General features: G+C 37.9%; 2 protein-coding genes across 7 annotated transcripts; one reads left to right on the forward strand and one right to left on the reverse strand.

The window, feature by feature from the left end:
* Nucleotides 1-5: 5 nt before the first annotated feature.
* Nucleotides 6-9,257, forward strand: LOC102080115 (uncharacterized). Of its 5 annotated transcripts, none has more exons than XM_013271599.3 (9): nt 27-142; nt 2,126-2,193; nt 4,123-4,317; nt 4,932-5,234; nt 5,312-5,626; nt 6,447-6,503; nt 6,705-6,788; nt 7,080-7,123; nt 7,412-9,257. In XM_013271599.3, exons 2-9 carry the CDS (start codon nt 2,151-2,153, stop codon nt 7,616-7,618), a joined length of 1,248 nt encoding a protein of 415 aa, XP_013127053.1. In that variant the 5' UTR covers nt 27-142; nt 2,126-2,150; the 3' UTR covers nt 7,619-9,257. The 5 variants fall into 5 exon arrangements, 4 of the variants coding, with proteins under 4 accessions (XP_025767699.1, XP_013127053.1, XP_025767698.1 ...); XM_025911913.1 differs by having other exon boundaries at nt 30-105; XM_025911914.1 differs by lacking the exon at nt 2,126-2,193 and having other exon boundaries at nt 6-142.
* Nucleotides 9,258-13,647: 4,390 nt separating this feature from the next.
* On the reverse strand, nt 13,648-20,534 carry vps33a (VPS33A core subunit of CORVET and HOPS complexes). 2 transcript variants are annotated; one of them, XM_003445590.5, is made up of 13 exons: nt 20,369-20,534; nt 20,015-20,080; nt 18,623-18,750; nt 18,319-18,505; nt 18,107-18,223; nt 17,823-17,997; nt 17,231-17,424; nt 16,806-16,932; nt 16,587-16,654; nt 15,913-16,050; nt 15,683-15,820; nt 15,423-15,591; nt 13,648-14,725 (listed from the first exon to the last, which is right to left on the reverse strand). In XM_003445590.5, exons 1-13 carry the CDS (start codon nt 20,468-20,470, stop codon nt 14,532-14,534), a joined length of 1,803 nt encoding a protein of 600 aa, XP_003445638.1. In that variant the 5' UTR covers nt 20,471-20,534; the 3' UTR covers nt 13,648-14,531. The 2 variants fall into 2 exon arrangements, with proteins under 2 accessions (XP_003445638.1, XP_005473224.1); XM_005473167.3 differs by lacking the exon at nt 20,369-20,534 and adding an exon at nt 20,207-20,291.
* Between the last annotated feature and the right edge of the window lie 297 nt (nt 20,535-20,831).

A 20,831-nucleotide genomic window follows, 5' to 3' on the forward strand; every position in this document is an offset into this window, starting at 1 on the left:
GGCGGCGTTCAGCAGTCAACAGGGAGCGGTGAGAGGGTGCGCCGCGAAATTTTAAACCTACCCCTCAGAGACGTTGGTCATCTTCCTGTCTGCGGAGACCGCGAGGTCACTTGATTTACTGCGCTTTAAATTCATAAAAAGGGTAATAAGCAGGTTTTTAAAATATAAAACCCCGTATAACTGCTAGACCCCGCCCATGTGCATTGTTTCAGTGAAGAAAATCGAACTAACCCCGGACGCATGCTGAATTTAGAAAGTGGAGTCCGAAAGCTCCAAGTTTAAAACAGAAATTCAGATTTCTTAATAAATTTTAGAGGGGTTTTTAATTTGTTTTAATGTCCACAAAAGTTATTTCACATTGGGTGGATTTTATGAGTTACTATCTTGTTTACTGCCTATTAAATGTAGTCATTGCATGACCCACTGATTCCACTGAGTTAAACTACAACTGAATGGGAAATAAACTGAGTAATAATTGCAGTAGATGCATCTGACATCTTTGTTCAGCAGGATGTCTCTGAGAGTTCAGCCTCAGAGCCTTATGCGTCAATGTAAGCGTAACTAGAAAAAACGTTTCTTCCAAGTAAAATTAATCTCACCTACTAGGGCCCTGTGAGGAAGTTAGTTTTACAGTTATTAGCGAAGGAAAAGCTCAGGTGTATGATGTTATCAATGCCTCCCTTCGTTTCCTGGTAACTCTTTGGCACATGAACAGTTGAGAGTGTTTATACCAGAAAAAAGTGACTTGTCATAGCCAGAAAAACAAAGTTAAAACAGATTTTCATTGACAATGACTCAGCTCTATCAACTGGCTATGCAATGAAGGTGATTCAGCGTGTTTACTGCCTTTTATTCAAACCAGTTCACCTAGATGGATGGCAGCCATCTAAATTACCAGTTATACCTGTGCTCTTTTTTTTTCTTTTCTTTTTTTTGAATGACACATCAAAGAATACTTCCTAAAAAGAGGCCTGCTGCAACCTGTATGAGATTCTCTCAACACTATTTTGAATGTATATAGATCTAAGGCAAAGATTTAGGTTTTAGCTCATGGTCGAAATCATGAACCTTAAGCCACAGTGACACCTTAGTACATTTGAGTAATCTAAAAGGAATAAATGCAGTAAGAATACATACCCACTCAGTGTCAAATATTGTCTGATACTATTGTACCAAAGTATCATTCTTCAGTCTTACTGATATCTAAAGTGTCACAGATATAGTGCATGATGCATGTGAATATAAATGTTTTTCAGATTTCCTGGTCACATTTGTTAAATCTCCGTCATATCTGGTAAATGTCTATTAAATAAGATCAAATAAAACCAAACTACCAATCACACAAATGCTACTGAATGCTAATATGCTTGTTTGCTCGCTCCCTTTTGCCAGAATTTTCATGTTCAAACAACACAGGAGCTGACACTGCAGCAAAGCACATCAAAGAAGCCAGTGTGGAAATTTTTCTGTATACACTGTATAGTATAATAAGGCATACTGATTTATACTTCCCCAGCAACCATGTTAGGAACGTATTTCTTCAGTTAAAAAGCGGTCAGATGACTGTCCAACCAAACCAACTGTCACTCAACCACCCAGACCAACAGAGAAGAATCTCCACTCAACAGTCAGTGGGCCAAAGCAAACTTTTTAAATATATATAACCATCTCTATCCAAAATGCATCAAATGTACAAAAAAGCATAGAAGAATTCAGATCATTTTCTTGGATTTCAACATTTTTGCGCTGAGCAGTCCAGTTTCAATTTGCAATTAAGGAACTGTGCAGATTAAAGAGACTCTTCTCTTTATAAGTATTTTTCTATTATATTATCAAATAAATATATCTGTTAGACTCTGACTTCCTATTCAGTGTTATTTTCATTCTGACACTCACATAAACCGCTTGCTTCCTCTCTACTGCAAAAGGTGATGTAAGTATGATAAAGAAACTAACCTTAAAGAAATGGGGAGGGGATTTGTGGTCAGAAATGCGGGGCAAGTTCATTTTTCAGTAACATAAGATGGGATGGACAAAAAAAATCAAGAATCACCAGAGACCCACAGATAGGCAGGACAGGCTAACAAAAGCAAACTAACTGCAGGTTTATAATTTCCACTTAAAGATCTTAAAGAAGCGACTAAACCAACATGATGACATCACTGCTACTACTCATCTTCTCAACGATGACAGGTAAAAAGACTATGACCAACTCCTAATTGATATTATTCACAAATCATTATACTGTAAATAATGTTAAATATGATTAAAATAGGTATTACACTATGTATTTTGTACTTCATATATTTACACAACAGGGACTGTACATATTAACATTGTCGCATTTAAGCTAAATGCAACAGATGCAATCATATAGGACTTCTGGCCGCAGCTAATTTCCACACCGTTTGCTGCTTAGGCTTTTACGACACTGTATATCAATAAAAGTCTATTTTTTTTCTTAAAATTGTACCTCTGCCCCATCTTTGCTGTTACCGAATTCTCACAGATTTTAAAAGCCAAGAGCCATTTTCACTCTTCTAATATTGAATGTTACTACAATGTTACCCATGACTTTTCTTTCTGTTTTAAAGAACATTACATTATGACAGATGATCATGATTATTCACATTACTTTAAAGTTTCACTAATGTGTTTATGGTAGGATTAAATCAAATGCCATGTCGTATTTTCCACCATGACATCAATGACCGTGAAACAGGTCTAAAAAGGCCCTCACTCTCTAAAAACTCATTTTTTACAGTGACACAGGGATTAATAATGCCAGTCAGAAGAGATAAGGACTGACAGCTTATGAGACCTAAGCTATATGGATAAAAATATTAGGCCACCCTCATATTACACCCACAGGAGCTGCTCTGCCAAACCCATGCCATGAAGCTCTCAGTGCACAGTTTTTGTGCAGATGTTAATGCTAGAAGAGGTCTGGAACTCCTCATTTATTGAGTTAATACAGTGTTGGAAACTTTCATTGACTTAGTGGCTCAGCAAACAGTGACTCTGCTTTAAAACTGTATGAGCAATCATACCATTTACAGTTGTTGTGAATATCTAAGAAGGAAAAAGTTTCATTAACTATGAAACTTCATAAATTTACAGTAGCATCCTATTACAGTGCCTTATTTGAATACAGAGACCCATTCTTTTACAAACCTTTGTAGTCTGCATGCCTACGTGCTTGATTTTACACACCTACAACAGTGGGACTTACTTCTGCCCGTATGCAGGGCACCTGCCACTAAAAACAAGAAAACACAAACATTTTAGAAATCTGTTAAAAACTTGTTGTTATTTATTAGCTAACAAACTGAATTCAAGTTTTTATACTGAAATTTGAGCTGGCACAAGCATGACAATTACTACTGAAATTGGTTTTTATTGGCTAATTTTGGATGTGATTTACTTTTTTGTTGTTGCTTTATAGTAAAACATAAAATTTATAAACTCACGTATAACAAGAAAAATTATATTTTAACATTAAAAATATGATTTTGATTACAGAGCTCACAGATTAACCAGAAGCATAAAACATTACTTTGGTAATTACCAATGCTGTAAGTTTAGGGTAGCCGTGTTATAAAACCACCACCACCAATGGGTGGTGGTCTAATAAAGCTTTTTAAGTAAGCACTGTAGTTTAAGTCCATGAACTGTGGACTTGGTGAGACAAGAGGAAGGAGAAATGAAAACATGACTAAACCAATCCATGCAAAAACAAACAAACAAAACAAAACCTTAGAAATCTGGAAGCAGTTTTTTCACATGTACTGCATATTTTGTTAGCAACTGTGAAAAACAACAACAACAACAACAATAATAATAATAATAAACATGATTTAATGGTATATTAATTAATTGTAACATTATATATTGAAGCAGAAGTTCGCTTTTGCAGTAGTGACACTTTGAATCATAACAAAAATACTAACTGGTCACAGCATCATGCCTATATAGTAAAAATAAAAACAGCAATGTTTACAGCATGCTCTGCTAATAAAGTATCTCAAGACTGTTGCATGAAGAACTGTGCACCTAATTGATAAATTAATTTGCTTATTTGTTTTGTTAAATGACCAACATAATTTGAATATTTGTCTTCAGGTTGTGAGTTGATGTCAGATAGAAAGAACTGCACAGGAGGTTGGGTTCACGTCCCCTTCAACAACACTGAAACAAAGGCAAACTGTCAAATGGCTTATGGAAATCATACAAACTGCATTCTCACAGTGATCACCAGGAAACCTATGAATGAGAACAAAAACAAAACGGAAAAACATTGTGATGAACAGAAACTTGGTAAGACATGTTTTTCGTTTGTTTATTAATTGATGAATTCATTTTGGCTTCATTTTGTTAGTTTTTGTTGTGACTTTTTATGGCTTCAATCAAGGTAAAAAAAAATGTTATATGCAGTATTTTCTATGCAACATGGTGGTGCAGTGGTTTGCACTGTTACCTCAACGCAATGGGGTCTTGGGTTTAAATCTGCAAGCTGGGGGCTTGGCTTCTCGCCACATAATCCAGCTTCCTCCCAAATGTCCCAAAGACATTCGTGTTAGGTTAACTGCCAATTTCCCTTTGGCCACTGTGAATGGTTGTCTGCCTCTCTGTGTTATCAGTGTGATGGCCTGACAGCTTGTCCACGATCCACAGCTTGATCAGTCAGTAGAGTCATAAAGTTTGGTTCCAATTTTCTACTTTATTTACTGTTTGCTGTTATTTGCCGTTTTCCCTTTTAAGACTTTTCATAATCACAAAATGTTACAAATTTTACTAATTACAAATGTAATTTCTTAAATTTAAGATGCAATTTTAAAAGAAAATTTTAACAGAGTACTAATACACATACACACTTTACTGTAAAAATATTACACTGTTTGATTTTGTTTCATCTGTATATTTATTCGCAGTGAAATCAGACTGCATAAAACCATTTAATCAAACTGGGTACATTACTGCTAAAGTCACCATCAGATGTGATTATCCAAGAGAAGAAAACAAGTCCAGGGAGATGTTTTTCTGCAAAGATAATAATTCCATCTGTGAGGATATTTTACCACCACAATTTCATCAAAAATGGACATTCACAAACAACAGCCAGGGCTTTAACGTGTCCATCAGTAATGTGTCCCTACAGGATAAGGGTGTCTACTGGTGCGGAGTAAAATTATCTAATAGCTATGCACTAAAAAAAATAAGGCTGGAAGTTAAAAGTGAGTACTCCACAACTTCATTTTCTGAGTTTTAAGTTCTACATTTAAACATGTTGGCAAATCTCTGTTTTCTATAGGTATTAGTGGCTTTACAAAATCAGAAACTGTTGGAAAAAACTTCACATTCTTGTGTAACTACACCCAGAGTGAGCAGTCACTTACAAAATTTATCTGTAAGGGGGACGACCCATCTGCATGTCAAACTCTTGCTAATACCAACAACACAAGCAAGAACGAGAGGTTTTCCATGAATGACAACAAAACGCAGACAAACATCAGCATAACAGTGAGAGAAGTAACTGCAAACGACAGCGGGACGTACTGGTGTGGAGCAGAAAGCCCAAACAAACAACACAGTGACATGTTCTTCAGCAAATTATTCCTGACTGTCGGTGAGTCATCATTTATTTTAATTTTTTTTTTTAAAGTGTGTAGGTGACCTGGTTCAGAATACAGTTGATATCACAGGATGGTAATCATGTATATGTACTATCTTTAGCTGGTGATATGCCCCCCCCCGCTGACTTAAAAGCCTAATAAAAACTATTAGCCAGAACCAATAACCACCTTAAAATTGTAAGTGAAGAAGAATACACGTCTGTGTCGTCTGGAACCACGGGAAGCGCTTAATAAGAGGAAGTGGTTTGATACTCAAATAGCTACTAGAAGAGCTCAGTTGTTTCAAGTTTAATTTTCACTTTAAGCATACAGTCATGTGTCCACAACTTACTTGAGACTTTTAGTAGCTCTAAACCTGAACTTTTCCTCAATACAGATTTGCAGCATCCATCATTTAGTACAAAGTGCAAACAGTCACTTTTAGAAAGCATCTGATTTTTAAATCTCAACTCTGTCATTATTAAACTGAAAAAGTGACGTGACAGCAGGAAATTCTGTCTATCCATCCATCCATCCATCCATCCATCCATCTGCTTCTACGTTAGTTTGATAAAAGTTAGGTTCTTTATGTTTTTGCCTCTGTATGAAAGAATCAGAGTCTGAAATCTCTGAAAATTCAGGATTTTTGTTTTGTTTTTTCTTTTGTTTTTAACTGGAACCTTCTGAAAATTAAAAATAAGAAAAGAAAAGAAAAACATTATCAGCTCGCATACGGGAGTTTCAGTTTGTATCGTTTGATTTCATGAATAACGCTACCCTTTATAATGAAGAAGAATAAACCTGACCTCTAACTTGCCAACTTTTTGCTTTCAGTATCAGCAACATCATCTCCAACTACTGTTTCTTCTACTACTGTTTCACCAAGTTCTGGTGAGAGCACATGTGGTATCTCAAGACTTCTGCAGCAGAAGAGAAATACGTTTGAAGATGTTCACATATAAAATAATATTTAACTTGACACTTTTGTAAATGTCTTTTTAAATTTCAGTTCTAGAAAGTTATATTGTTTTGAGTGTTTACAGTTTCAAAGAGTGGATCATGTTTTTTGTTGTTGTTTGATTTATTTTGCAGGCCTCTTGGTGGAACCTATTACTTTGACTCTGGTCTGTCTGTCCGTGTTGTTATTTCCGGTAGTTTTGATCCTTATCTACAAACGTAAGAACCGTCATTAATCTTTTGTACATCAAGAGAAATACTTAAATGTGTGCTTTTTTTTTACCCACAAATCCACATCCGTGAAGTTCCTTATCTTGGACAGATGACGGAAACGGTACATCAGACTTGATGCACAACATTAGCAGAATCTAGAGATTTTAAAAGTAATAAAGTTGACCATCTTTGCTAATTTCTAGTTAAATCAGATGAAATGAAACCAAATTAGAAATATTATTAGGTAACTGGTATTACCTACTAATTTCTGTTTGTTTGTTTGTTTTTCTCTGTCAGAAAAAAATACAGGAACTGGCACAGCACCACAGCATAACAGGGAGGTGGGTGTGAACTTTTTTGAGGTTTTATGTATAACTATAGCGTGGTGTACTGATAGTCAGCAAACATGGTCGGAAAATTAACGTTATCTCCCCTGGTTGTGGTATGCTGGCAAAATACTTCACCATAAATGGACAGATGATAATACAGTGGTGTTTTACAAAGCAACAAATATTATTCACATTATGGCAAAAAGAAAGCAAATGTATTGCAGGATGTCCTCTGCACATACTGGGAGAGGATGATGAATATGAAGCATTTAGACGGTGTTTTTCATTCTATTGTTGAAGGACTGTTCCTATGAAAGGATACAAGAGAAGCTACGGAAGACAAACTCAAAAAATCTAGAAAACCCTTCTGAATCGGCAGAATACGCTACTGTTAACTTTCAAGGCTGCTTTGACACAGTTCGACCCAGCACCACCACCTGTGAATATACTACTGTGAAGTTTGGCAGATATCCAACCAACGGTCCGTCATTCAGCCACCCAGACTGACAGAGAAGCATCTCAACTCAGCAGTCCTCAAACAACAGAAAAAATTAAAATAGAAGAAAAGATCCGCTCAAATTTACAAAATGTGTGGTTATGTTTTTGGTAGCTCTTGATGACTCGTTTGATATGATGGCTCGTTTGGATTACATCCACCAAGGCCTTCAAGGTTAACTTAATGATTTATTGATTGAATATTGGCAAAAAACAAACAAACATATATCTTAGAAACTATGATTACAAATGCCATGTGTATTTGCCAACAAGTAGAAAGTAGCATATAAAGATTTAGAATATCCTGTCGTATTTGACCACTGACCTCTCTTCAAGGTCAAAAGATTAATATAAGTTTTAAAGTGATAATAATGCTGTATAGAGGTATTTAAAACGATGTTTCCTACTGCTTTGTTTGTATTATAGGCACATAGGGAATGATATATGGGGATTCAAAATATTTCATTACTTTGGACCACTAACTCTTCTTTAAGGTCAAATAAGGTCGAACTTTCATAAAATGCCTTTTATCTTTAAAACTATACTTGAAATTCTACTTGCTTTGTTTGTATTGGCAACATTACATGATACTGGTATATGGGGATTCTAAATATCACATTATAGTTTGCATCCAAAATAAAATACCATCCCTTTAAATCCTGCCTGGATAATGAGCTGTCTTGGCAGAGGTTTCCGCTCTTGGAGTGCTTGTTGTTGCTTTTGAATAACCTGTCTGCACACAAATAGCTTTTTGAGTCACAAAGATTTTTAATGGGACTTCAACAGTGGTCTTATTCTGCAGTCTTACGTTTGCGGGAGAATTTCGGAAATGGAGCAAATCAGCAAGATATCTCTAATCAGCAAACAAGCTTAGTGTAGCATGTCATTATAGGATACAGCATCCATCTGTGGCTCAAATCTACTTGAGTTACAATGAGTATAAAATCAGGACCTAGGTTGTAAAATAATATATCAAAATGAAAAGGTTGGAGAAGTAGCTGTTATTAAAGACTCTCCTTAAAGGTTAACTAGCCTTGAGCAGCTTTAATACATTAAAGCTGCTTCAATAAATATATTCTCCTACAGTGTTTAAGAACGTTTAACACAGTTATGGTAGTGTGCCTTCAACGTATGTATCTGCTCCGGATGATCGATTGGAGTATTGTGCCTCTCAGATCATTAATTCCATTGTTGATGCCAACATTGATTTCTGATGGATGTGTTTGCAAACAACAAAAAAGAAGTTGCACTTAGTTAAAATTAGTGCTATTCATTGGTTATCAGACAAACTGTTTGTTTCCAAAAGGAAAAACAGACTGAGACCTAAAATGATCAGAACTGGTTAATATGGGGGAGTTTAAGTCCATTTACAGGATCAAATAGCTGGTCATTGAGATTTCTCTTAAAATTGGTTTGAAATTCATCTGAAACTTCATTGTTTTGTTTTATTGTTATTTTGTATGATTTTAACCTGTTGACTCACAATTGTACTGCAACTGTTTGAGAGTTGTGTTTGTGTGCTGACTTATTTTTTTTAATTTTTACAATCTCTGCTGCCATTTTGGCCTCATAACTTTTGAAAGAGATTTTTAATCTCCCTGAGCTTTTAGCTGGATGACTAAAAAATAAACATACTGCATGACATAAACCATACAGAGGGGTTGTGATTGTGGTGCCTTCTACAGACACACTGTTGCTGGTTTGATATGAGAAAGAAAGTCACATCCGGCATGAGAATTCCAGAATAACCGTATTCACACACCAGTGCATGGATTTTGCATAGTCTAAATTATTAAAACTCTGCTAAACAGGTAAAACAATATAAGGTCATAATATTCTCTGGGTTATTTTTTTTAGCTTCTTTATAGCTTTGCAAAATGTTATGAGCAGTTTACGTGTGTGTAAAAATAGCTAAAAGCACACATTAGCTAACATAAAGGAAGTAGGATGTCTAACAGTGTCTAAGAAGAGAAACATTAAAAATACTTCTTGATGTTGAGGCCCAACAGAGGGTCATCTTAGGCCCAATGGGCTATCAGAGTTGCAATACACCAGTGGAAACCATGCTCTGTTCAAATATGAATGCTAAGCAGGTAAGCTAAGCATCTTTTTTTTTTTTTAGAAAATAAAATGTTTAATAGAATAACCAATTTCTATTGTAAATGAACAAGCAGTTAGCTCTTAGATTACAATCACCTGAAGCTGTTAACCTGCAAACATCAATTCCCAGACAGCAAAGCCTTTTGCAATGTGCACATAGAGAGGAAATAGAAAATGCTGTCAAAAATATATATAATGAAAGGTTTGCACCATGATAAATAATGTTTGGTGTTCTTCTTCTCATTGTTCAGGTCAGATGTTACACACAGATTTCAGGTTCATATGGTGGAATAGTTTGAAAAATGTGGCTCTCCTCTGGATCAAACCTTCACACCACCTGAGCCTCAGTCCTCAGGACCTTGTAGCAGACGAGTTCACCCTTATACAAAACCATACTGATTCTTCTTTAACCTTGTCTTACTTATTTTGAATGCCACACTGTTTTCAGAGAGAAACACCTGTAAAAACTGCATTCACACTGTTTTACTTTTGTTAATGTTGCCTTGCAACTTTCAGTCACAAAACTCACAATGCGCCTCTTGGCTAAAACTTGACAGCAGCTTTTTGTTGCTAACAGTTATACGTCACTGCAGACTATTACTAAATAGCTGACTTCACCTCTGTTGGTAATGTTCCCACTTCACTGTCACACTTCCACGTCTTTCTGGGACATTCTTACGGTTATTTGTGAAATTGATGAAATAATTGAGATTATAGTTTTAAATAACTATAAAACGATCGCTCTGCTGTGGCTCTGCTTCCGATGTTGTGCCAAATAGTTATTTTTCTATGTGTGTTTTTATATGTACCCTAATATTTTTGGTTATAATATAAATGGGCTGTAGTCAACAGAATTTATGAAGGGGAAATAATGTGTTTTGCAAGTTTATCAGTCTGGCTTATTGTTCCTGCTCTGTGCGCTACAATATAATTAATCCAGCCCTTTCTGGCTTCTTCAAGTATCTTTACTTGCTGCTTGTTCTCACGCCAGTCAGAATTTCAGCATTTGTAACTGTATCCCGAGGTCAGTTGTGTAGGAGTATAACTAAGCATTTATATTAGTCCATCTAAGAAATCTTAGATGCTCAAGAGTTGGGAGTTCGCCTTGCAATCAGAAGATTGCCGGTTCGAGCCCCGGCTTGGACAGTCTCGGTCGTTGTGTCCTTGGGCAAGACACTTCACCCGTTGCCTACTGGTGGTGGTCAGAGGGCCTAGTGGCGCCAGTATCTGGCAGCCTCGCCTCTGTCAGTGCACCCCAGGGTGGCTGTGGCTACAACGTAGCTTGCCATCACCAGTGTGTGAATGTGTGTGTGAATGGGTGGATGACTGGATGTGTAGAGCGCTTTGGGGTCCTTAGGGACTAGTAAAGCGCTATACAAATACAGGCCATTTACCATTTATGGAACTGTGATGTTATATTTATTGCAAGTTTTACTCCCCTATTAGCCAGATCTTTCTTTAAAAAGAATTTTTAAATATCAGTGAGACTTCTCACCTGCTGTGCCAAAAACTGACAGCAGCTTCTACATTGTGACAGGAATATTCTTTCTGCTTCAGAATGACTCAGTATCACTCATGAGAGACATATTTGAGATACTTTTTGACAGATTATTGGCGAACAAATCATCTACAACAGCTTTAATACTAGAATGACACCAGCAGGGCTACTACTCTGTCCTTACCTGTCTGTCTCTGAGACAGCTTGCCAACCAAATTTGGTCTTCATCAAATTACCACAAATTTATTGTCATATAAACCTTGAGGCTTTAATCCCTTTCGGAGCAGTTACTTGCTATGTCTGCCTACTGGTTCAGCTTTCTTAGACAAATGAAAACCCATCAGAGGGGAAAGCTTTGCTTCCCTTCACACAGTAGATATTCGCACTGGAACACAAAAATCAATACACATGAACATTATCATTACCGATGATAAGTAGTATTTACATAAACATTTTTACAATATACATACAATAGTTCAGTGTATACTACACCAGCATACAAACATGTTTTATAGCTTCTCTGTGCTCATTTGTAACACGTACATTATTAATATACATTTTAAAACAAACACTGGATTCCAACGGCGTTAAAATAAGTTTCACCGACGGGTTTCTCTAAACACTTTGTTTTGTTCACTTTGTTCACTGAGAAAGGTCGTGTCAAGAAGCCACAAGCTCCACTATGCGAATCACATAAGAAAACATGATAAATCCAGCTGTTATTATCGTTTTATGGAAACTTCATAGGCCGCAAATCCCAAGGTCTGCCTGATAAACACCACTAATGAGTTTCAAGTCCAAGATCTGGCTTATTCTCCAACAGTTGTTTTCACTTTATTTTCCTATCATAAAATAAGTGGTCCACCTGGCAAGGAGCAAAGCGCCAAACAGCACAGTGTAACTGAAGAGAACAAATTTGAGGATTTCCTTGAATGTCCGGAGGAAGCGGATAAACAAGGGATCCACATCCTGGGGCTCCTGCTGTGTCATTTGCCTCCGACCAAGCTGGGTCAGGCGTCCCATGTTTTGGCCTCGCCCCATTCTTCAAACAAACACATTTGTTAGATTTCAGTACAAAAGAAAAGAATTAGAATCAAGACAGGTGGCTGAAAGTTCATTAAACATATATGTACTGCAAACAACATCGGCAGTATGAATGAATTAAATTTAATGTATGGAAATTTAGGCAAAAACACCAGGATGCATCTTCATATTAATTTGTATCATAAGCGCAAAGTTATTTATTCCTGTAAATGTAAAAGCCGAGGAAAGACCGCCGTTAATAATTTATCCCCCAAGTTGCACAAATGGGTTCAGTATCGATCTGCTTTGTTTGCGAACAGTTGCAAATAATATACTGAACATCATAATTCACCTTTCACATCACCTTTACTGCTTTTGGATAGGAAAACAAGAAAATTCTTGCATGGTGAATCTTTTTTTTTTAAGGTAATTTTTTGCCACACTATTAAGCAACAGCCACACCCATACATAAACCACGTTAGTCACAATAAATTTTGCTTATAAAAATGTATACTTTTACTATACCTCCCTGTTAAAATAAAGAAAGTTTAATGTCTGTTATCTTCTTTAAAATTTTTATCTTGCTATCAAAAACAGAAAAACTGTGCATAAAGTGACAAATGTAAACATGCATGAATGCCAGATAATTCCACATGAGGTTAAGGCATAATATCTTTTTTTTAAAAAGGAAACACTTACACTTTTGTGTTGATGGAGCAGGACAGGAGCTGATCAGAAGGGCTCCTGTGCTTCTAGCCCTGAAGTCCAAGTTGATGTGTGCCGTCTTGAGCGTTTCAAGCCCTTATGGGAGAGGAGGAGCCAAAAGGAAAAACTGATCACAAGGATCTGAATCCCCTGGGATTTATTTAATGGCAATAAAAGTGTTGTTGCACCTGCTCCTCAAGGAAGCAGCAGGCCAAAATTTACAGATTTAAGTATTCTCTGAATAATTTACCAAAGTAGTTTCCAAGACTTTTACACAAGCAGCACAAAGGAAAAACTACAAAGATTAGCCAAACAGAGGTCACCAAAATATCTGAGTGCTGTCAGCAGGTCTCCCTATATATATAGTGTCAGGCACGGAGAAGGTATTGACTGATACAGAGATCAAACACCCTCCTGCCGCAGAGTTATCCTCTACCGGAACATGGAGCAAATGGCCTCCTAATTCAATCAGTGTCCTGTGCTGTCAAATCATGGGCTGCCGTGGGCTGAGCTCTCCAGACAGCACAGGGCCATTATCGGATGATCAGGAGGCCTGTTACTGCGCTAATTGCTCCTTCAGAGAACTGGAGCACTGCTGAGGAATACACTCCCATCCCTGCTTTTCATCCGCTTGCAATCAGCTTTCCTTTCCAAAAATTGCCTAATTTACAGTAATCAGAATGGCGTATCACATGACCAAGTAATGTGACACTAATTATAGTTTAAGACTTTATTTAGCCATTTTTAATCCAAGCAAAGGAAAACAAACAAAAGACAACTACTAGTTTTCAAAAATGCAAATCAAATGCATCATTACTCTTCTATGGCATCACAAATATGTTTTAATTCTATATACAGTATATATACAGTAGCAGAAAAGCAATAACTGCAATGACGGAAACACAACCAAATGACAAAGACATCTTCATTAGACATCAATAAACCTTTATATTGCGCAATACGGGTGCAACTCAAAGGCAGGACAGTAAAGATTATGGAATGTATATAACAGACAGATGTAGCCTCCGGCTGCCCTAAACCTGCTTTCTCTCTAATGTCCAGCAGGGGGCGAGTCCTCTGCAAAAAAAAAAAAAAAAAAAATCACCCAATTGTCTCCATTGCTTGTTCAGCCTTTTTTTAAGAGAAGAAAAACATGTTTCATTTTGTAAATTCTAATTAAACTCTTGTTTGGAGCAAAACAGATGATAAAGCAAGCTATGCTTCAGAGCTACCTTTTGATGGACAAATTGCTGTACTATGAGCATTTCTCAGTCAGACCACCCCACGGTAAACACATCAAGAAAAGAAAACGGCCGACACAAACATCAGACTTTGCAAACAGGACTTTGCAAAACAAAGGGTGACATCACTCAGGCGATTAGAAAGTGGACATGCATAAGACTGCAGTGTCATAGCAGGTAACAGTTACTTTGACAAAGAAATTTTCACAGGGCAACTTTTAAAGAGCCGGTCTCTCTTTAAACTGGAAGAGACATCAATGAAACACCTGCAGGACAGTGATGTGGACATAAAAAAAAAGTAGCTGAGCTTTTCTGGTGGATGGGCTCTTTGATGTGGCCAGGTGTACGTGCAGGTGACTCATTGTGTCTGGGATTCAGGGCGGTCCATGAGGGATTTGATCCAAGTTGTGCCATTTACGAGTTTTGTGGTGGCTATAACATACTCCATCCCGCTGTCTTCCACTTGAGAGAGGAAACGGAGAGCAGCTATTTCTGCATACGTCACACCGCCGAGGAAGAACACCAGCGTTGTCCGATTCTCTCCCTGCTGGCCTGTTGGACATTGAGAGATGCAAGTCACTAAAATGCAACATAAAAATTAAATATATTAACAATAGCAAAGGATATTTTATAGTTTTTCCTTAATTCCACTCTGACCTGGTGAATCCTTTAAATACTAGCAAATATAAATGTTAATACAACACAACTCAATGTAAAGCAAATAGCAAGCCACCCTCTGTTGAAGCACCGGTTTTTTTAAAATGTGAAAACCCTAATTTAGTCATACACTCCCCCCTGATTAGAGTCTTCTATTATCACCTTTAAAAACCAATGCAAGGCAGGCATGTAGCAACAAGTCAACTGTCTAATGCCCAAACACAGTTCTAATTAGCACATTTCAAACAGAGTGTATAATTAAATTCATTATTCACATCAGTGTAACACCTACTACTGCCAAAATGAAAAGATGGAATAAAGATGGAGAAAAACAAAAGGACAACACTGGCTGTCACTCACAAATCAAGCACAGAGTGGTTTTTCAGCCTTTCTATCAAGAAAGGCACACAAAAAAACGACAAGCTAACAGTGGCTGTGTGGCACCATTGGCTACATGCCATAAATCTGCCGCTATTCAGCATCTGACATAAACAAATCCTGTGTCTTATCTACACAGAGCAGGAGTGAGGCTGTTTTTGTTCTGTTGTGAGCAGCAGGGCAAAGAGCAGTCCTAGCTTCTCTTAGTCCTTACGTTTCTTATGGAGCCCAGAGGGAAGCTGTTGTCTCTCCTCAAAGTGCGGGCCGGGAAGCATTTTCAGCACCTCTTCGATGCTGCGCCACCCAGGTCGTGCCAAGATCTGAGTCAGTCGGATGCTAAGTGGAGAATAGCCACTGTACACGTATGAGATGTCGTTGGGATTCTGAGAGAACAGAAAAACTCACAAACGTCAGCCCTTGCTTTTTCATGAGTTTAATCCATTAACTGCTTTCCTTTTTTTGTATATTGAGTACCTGCTCATTGGCGTCCTCCATCCACAGTTTAAGGGTTTTTCTAATAGTGGGGTAGTTATTCCGTGAGCCTGTCTGTGGCTTTAAAAGACCAGCCTTCTCTAGGTTGTTCAGCGTCAGTATGTGTTCATAACCATAGGTCTTCACACAGGGGGAGGAAAAAAGTTAAAAACCATCCAGTTTAATTATGACAGGAATCCAAGGGTGCAGAGAAAGCTTCTTTATGTCTTTACCTGGAGAATCTCCCTCTTGTAGTAGTCCATCACCTTGTGTTTGAGGCCATTATTGCAGACTGACTGCATACACACCAGACGCAGGATCTTGATCAGGGGATCCTTCTGGGCAATGCAGTCTTCTATATACGTGTTCACCTGCATAGTCACATTATTTTACGGTGTTTAGTGAACTTTACTAAAAATCCTGTGAAACAGCACCTATAAAAACACACCTTGCTACTACTGGGTTGGACTCCCTTTTGCCTTCAGAACTGCCTTAATTCTTCATGGTTAGATTCAACAAGGTGCTGGAAACCCTGTTGGATCTATACCATGGAGAAACATTCATCAAAGATTTTAGTTTGTATTTAAATGAAAGCATCACAAAGTTGCTGCAGATTTGCTGGGTGTACATCAAGGATGCAAATAGGGTTGTGTAGGGAAACTCCCAGGAGATCAGCAGTTGTGAAATTCTCATACCAGCTCATCTGGCATCAACAACCATGTCATGTTCAAAGCCACTTACATCACCTTTCCTCCCTTTCAGATGCTCAGTTTGTTTAGTATCTAAATGCATGGACCTGCAGCCGTGTGAGAATGGTTGAACAGATTTACCTAATATATACGTGTGTGTTTGATAACTTGTAACAACTTATCTTAGGGAGGAAAATAGGTAACTAGATGAAAAATACCTTGTCTGTGTCAACACCAGTCATAAATTCCTGCTCCACTGTTAGATTATCAAAGAAGGCCTCGGATGCTGAAACATGAGATGATAGATGATTTACTACATAGTAGTGGATATTGATGGAAATAGTTGTCTTTAAAGTCTTAAAAGCCAAAAACTGAGCGAGATGTATGCTAAAAAACATAATGTGATTTGATGGGAAAGCATGGGATTATATACGCACTTGTGATGTCTTTGATCAGCTCGGCTATAGAAGTGTGGTTAGCCAGTGAGCTTCGGGCTGCCTGCATGTGAGGCAGCTGGGAGACAAACTGCTTAATTTCTCCCACCGTTTTGGCATTATGGCGCTCCTGAGAGACAAAAGAAGAGATGAAACAAGCATAATGCAGCATCCAAATAATCTTTAACCACTATCACACAAAACACCTCAGTAATAAAATTCAAGGCTCTGACATGCTACAGTTATAATGCACTGGAGTGCAGTACTCCTTTACTTGTTGTTTGGCCTAGCAGGAATATCTGAAATTGATCTCATGTTGCCCCCCGAAAGTACCCGGATTGGAATGAAGGGAATTTCACACTATGATCACCACATGTAAGCAAAGATGGGAAAAAAAAAAGCAAAAATGTATCCAAAACAAGGCTAACCTCAAAGGCGGCAGATATTATTTTGGCTTTTTTGCTGAGTGCTGCACCAACAGCATTAAAATTTTTGTCCCGGATTTCTGCATACAGCTCCTCTGCTGAGTTGAGCTGTAACTTCTTGGGCTCTGTTGGCAAATCTTTACTCCCTTCACCTTGCTTCTTCTGTGCAAACTTCTCAGGAGGCAGCTTGACATAACCTGGAGTGAAAGCATAGAATTAAAAAAAAGACTAAAAATAAAATAGTGAAAAATCTCTGAAAAACTTTTGGCTCAGGATAGTGACAGTACTAGCATGAAAAGCTACCACACAGAAATGTCTGCAGGCAAGCATCCAAACAAGGATCACTAGACTGCAGACATCATCAAACTGCTGGAGAAACTAACCTCCACCTCAACACTACAATATGAGCAATATGTCAAATATTGGAGAAAAAAAGAAGATTAATTTTAATGTTCAAGTGTAATCCTGCTCTGCTTTTCATTAAAAATAAAGTTCCGAAAGAAACAGCGGGATATGCAGATGTCAGAAACAATAAATATTACTGAGGCTCAACATGCAAACATAAGAGTAAGAACTCTAAATGATTTATTCATACCATTATTGATTCCGTAAATCTCGTCAATGAGACCCTCATAGGTGAGCTGTGTGGCCAGAGGGGTGAGCAGGTCAACGTTACGATCAAGGAGAAGTAGGGTATCGAACACGGGCAGAATCTGATTCTGACTGCCAGCAAACTCCCTCTTCATCCTCAACATCATGTTGGCAACGAGCTGATAACAAGCAGAGGATTTGTTTATCAGAAAAATGTATTTACCTCGCTCCTGCAGAGCCTCTGCTTTCATATAAAACAGAAATTATTGAAGGTTACACCATGCTCACCCGTGCACATTCTCCTTTCCCATATATCTGTGGAATGGTGCCATACAGAGCCTGCAAGGTCATGAGGCCTTTGGCTGTGTGGTACAGGCTTGTTTGGTCATTTTCCAGGTAGCACTCCTGAGTGCGACAAAGGGGAGTAATTTATGTGTATATGAGAGATTCCACCAAAGCAAGTGGATGATACATATTTGTACTGTGCAACCTGAACACACCCTGAAAGCACTTTCATACTCCATGGACAGCAGGTCCCCATCGTAGGGAATCAGGTCCAGGATATACTCATCGATGTTGATGAAAGAGCCCAGCACGCCCTGCTCCTTTAGCCGCTGTTCGCACAGCATGCTCCGCCGAGGCACGAACAAAATATGAAAGTCTCGGGATGAATGGTGTCTATCCTCACTAAAGAGTAGCACAATTCATGTTGCAAAGTGTGGATAGCTATGCAAAGTGAGAGAAAGGACAAGAAAACAAAACCTTGTCTTTATCACAGATTGAGGATGAGACACATACACTCACCTAGTTATATTGTCTGCAATGATGTCCATAAGTTCCAGTCTGGGCCGGACAAAAAAGATGATATTTTTGACATCAGCAGGGGGAAGCCTCCCATGCTTGAGGGTGAACATCTTTTCCACTTCATGTTCCTGAACACACCATAATAAACGACAAGTTAAAACAACACCCTCAGCAACATTAGACACATGACATTAGTGTTAAAAGAAACTAGATAATAAGACATGTGGGCCTTGTCTGTTGTCTGAGTTAATTGAGACATAAATTGTGCACCCACTTCCAAAAAATAATGTGCAAATAAATACAGAATTCCAAGATTTGAAAATCTCATGAACACATATTTCTTTTACACTAGAAAATAACATAAAACATAAAAGATTTAAAATAAGAAAATGGACCAAGAAAAATATTTGATGATTTTTAATTTGGCGACACCAATACGTCAACACTTCTGAGTCTAATTTGTTGCATTTTTGATTTCACGATGTGCCAAATGCTTTCAGCTGTTGAAAAGTCTAGAATGTAGGCAGGACAGTTCAGTAGACTCTTCAACTATGAATGCATGCTGTTGTAATAGATGCTTAATGCGGTTTAGGAGTCTTTTGATGAAATGTGCAAAAAGACTGCTGTCCTATCCAGTCTGGATAGGAGCATATGTAAAACCTGTTTTCAGCATTGCTAGATATGTAGACTACCAATTCCACAGGCATGAATGCAGCTCCATCACAGGTGCAGGTTTTTGAACTCAGTGCTGATAATAAGTCAGATGCTGCCTTTTCTGTTTAGTCCTGAGGACACAACATACATGTTTTGCAAAAATAATTTAAAGTCTTAATTCATCTGACCACAGAATAGTTTTCCACAATTAGCAGACAGTAGCATTTCATGTTCAACCATGGCTTCTTCTTTGCGTGACAGACCTTTAACCTCTAGTTTTGGATAGCATGGTGATCTGTGTTCACAGACAATTATTTCTGGAAGTGTTCATGAACCTATGCAGCGGTTTTCATGACAGAACCATGTGTGTTTTTAATGCAGCGGCACCTGAGTGTTTTTCGTCCCTTGTCCACAGAGATTCCTTCAGATTCTCTGAATCTCTGGCTGATATGTACCAATCATGTTACTGACCTGTTGCCAAATGTTCCTCCAGCTATTTCATTTTAGTACCAATTACTTTTCCAGACTGTTCTTCTTGTACCAACGTTCAGTTGTCTTGTTGCCATCACACTCAAAATGGCCTAATATTTTTTCATTAAACAGTAGAAAGCTCTGACGTTTTCTATTTTTTTAATGTAAATAATATATTGGTTTAGGAGATTTGCAAATCATTGCATTCCCACAAAGCACGGCTTCCTAACATTTTTAGAAATGGGTTTGTAAACAGAAAGCACTTACCTTCAACAGAGAGTACTGAGCTATTAGTCCAAACGGTCCCGTCAGATATTCGTCCCAAACTATGGCCTAAAGAAAGAGTAAGAGCACACAAAGCTTTGAATCGTGAGTAAGCAGAACTGAAGATGTTCTGTCAGGCGATACTTGCTAACTGTTACTTAGCTAGTAGCTCGAATATTTTATAATACGACGCACCTACACAGAAATATGTCTGCGTTATCTGTATTGTTTTACACATTCAAAATAAAACTATGACTATAATGTTAACTGACAGTCGCATGGTAACGCTGAGCCTCAGAGACCACATTAACTACCAGTGTTTGGACTACATTTCACAGGCGTATGCGGGTTTGTCACCTTGCTTCCTGCGCATTTGTCCAAAAACTCTCGAAGCTCTTTTCGTGCTGCTTCTCTCAATATGTTTAAATTCACTCTACCGTACGACAAGTGAGCAGCCATTTTTTCCTTACTAGCAGCACAACAAATCAGGTGACTTCAGCGTAGTCGCATCATGTGACCAAAGAAAGTCAAGCTAGTTCACACCAGTGATTGTAGAAAACGCCACAATTGAGCCTAAACACTGTGAAAATGTGCACTCAAACACTTCCACTTCACTAATGCACCGACAAATTCATGTCGGCACTATCTGTTTGCAGTCTACGGTAATAATAAATAAAAGTTAAATGCAAAAACTAAAATAGCATAACGGGAAATACGGGTTTCACGCATGCGTAGATGTTGCTCGGTAAGAAAAATTACTTAAACAGCTAAGAGAAATACTCATGTCTCATACCGAGTCTCAGCATTGTTTAAATTATAC

Source organism: Oreochromis niloticus, linkage group LG12, assembly GCF_001858045.2.
Source record: "Oreochromis niloticus isolate F11D_XX linkage group LG12, O_niloticus_UMD_NMBU, whole genome shotgun sequence".
Taxonomy (NCBI): Eukaryota; Metazoa; Chordata; class Actinopteri; order Cichliformes; family Cichlidae; genus Oreochromis; species Oreochromis niloticus.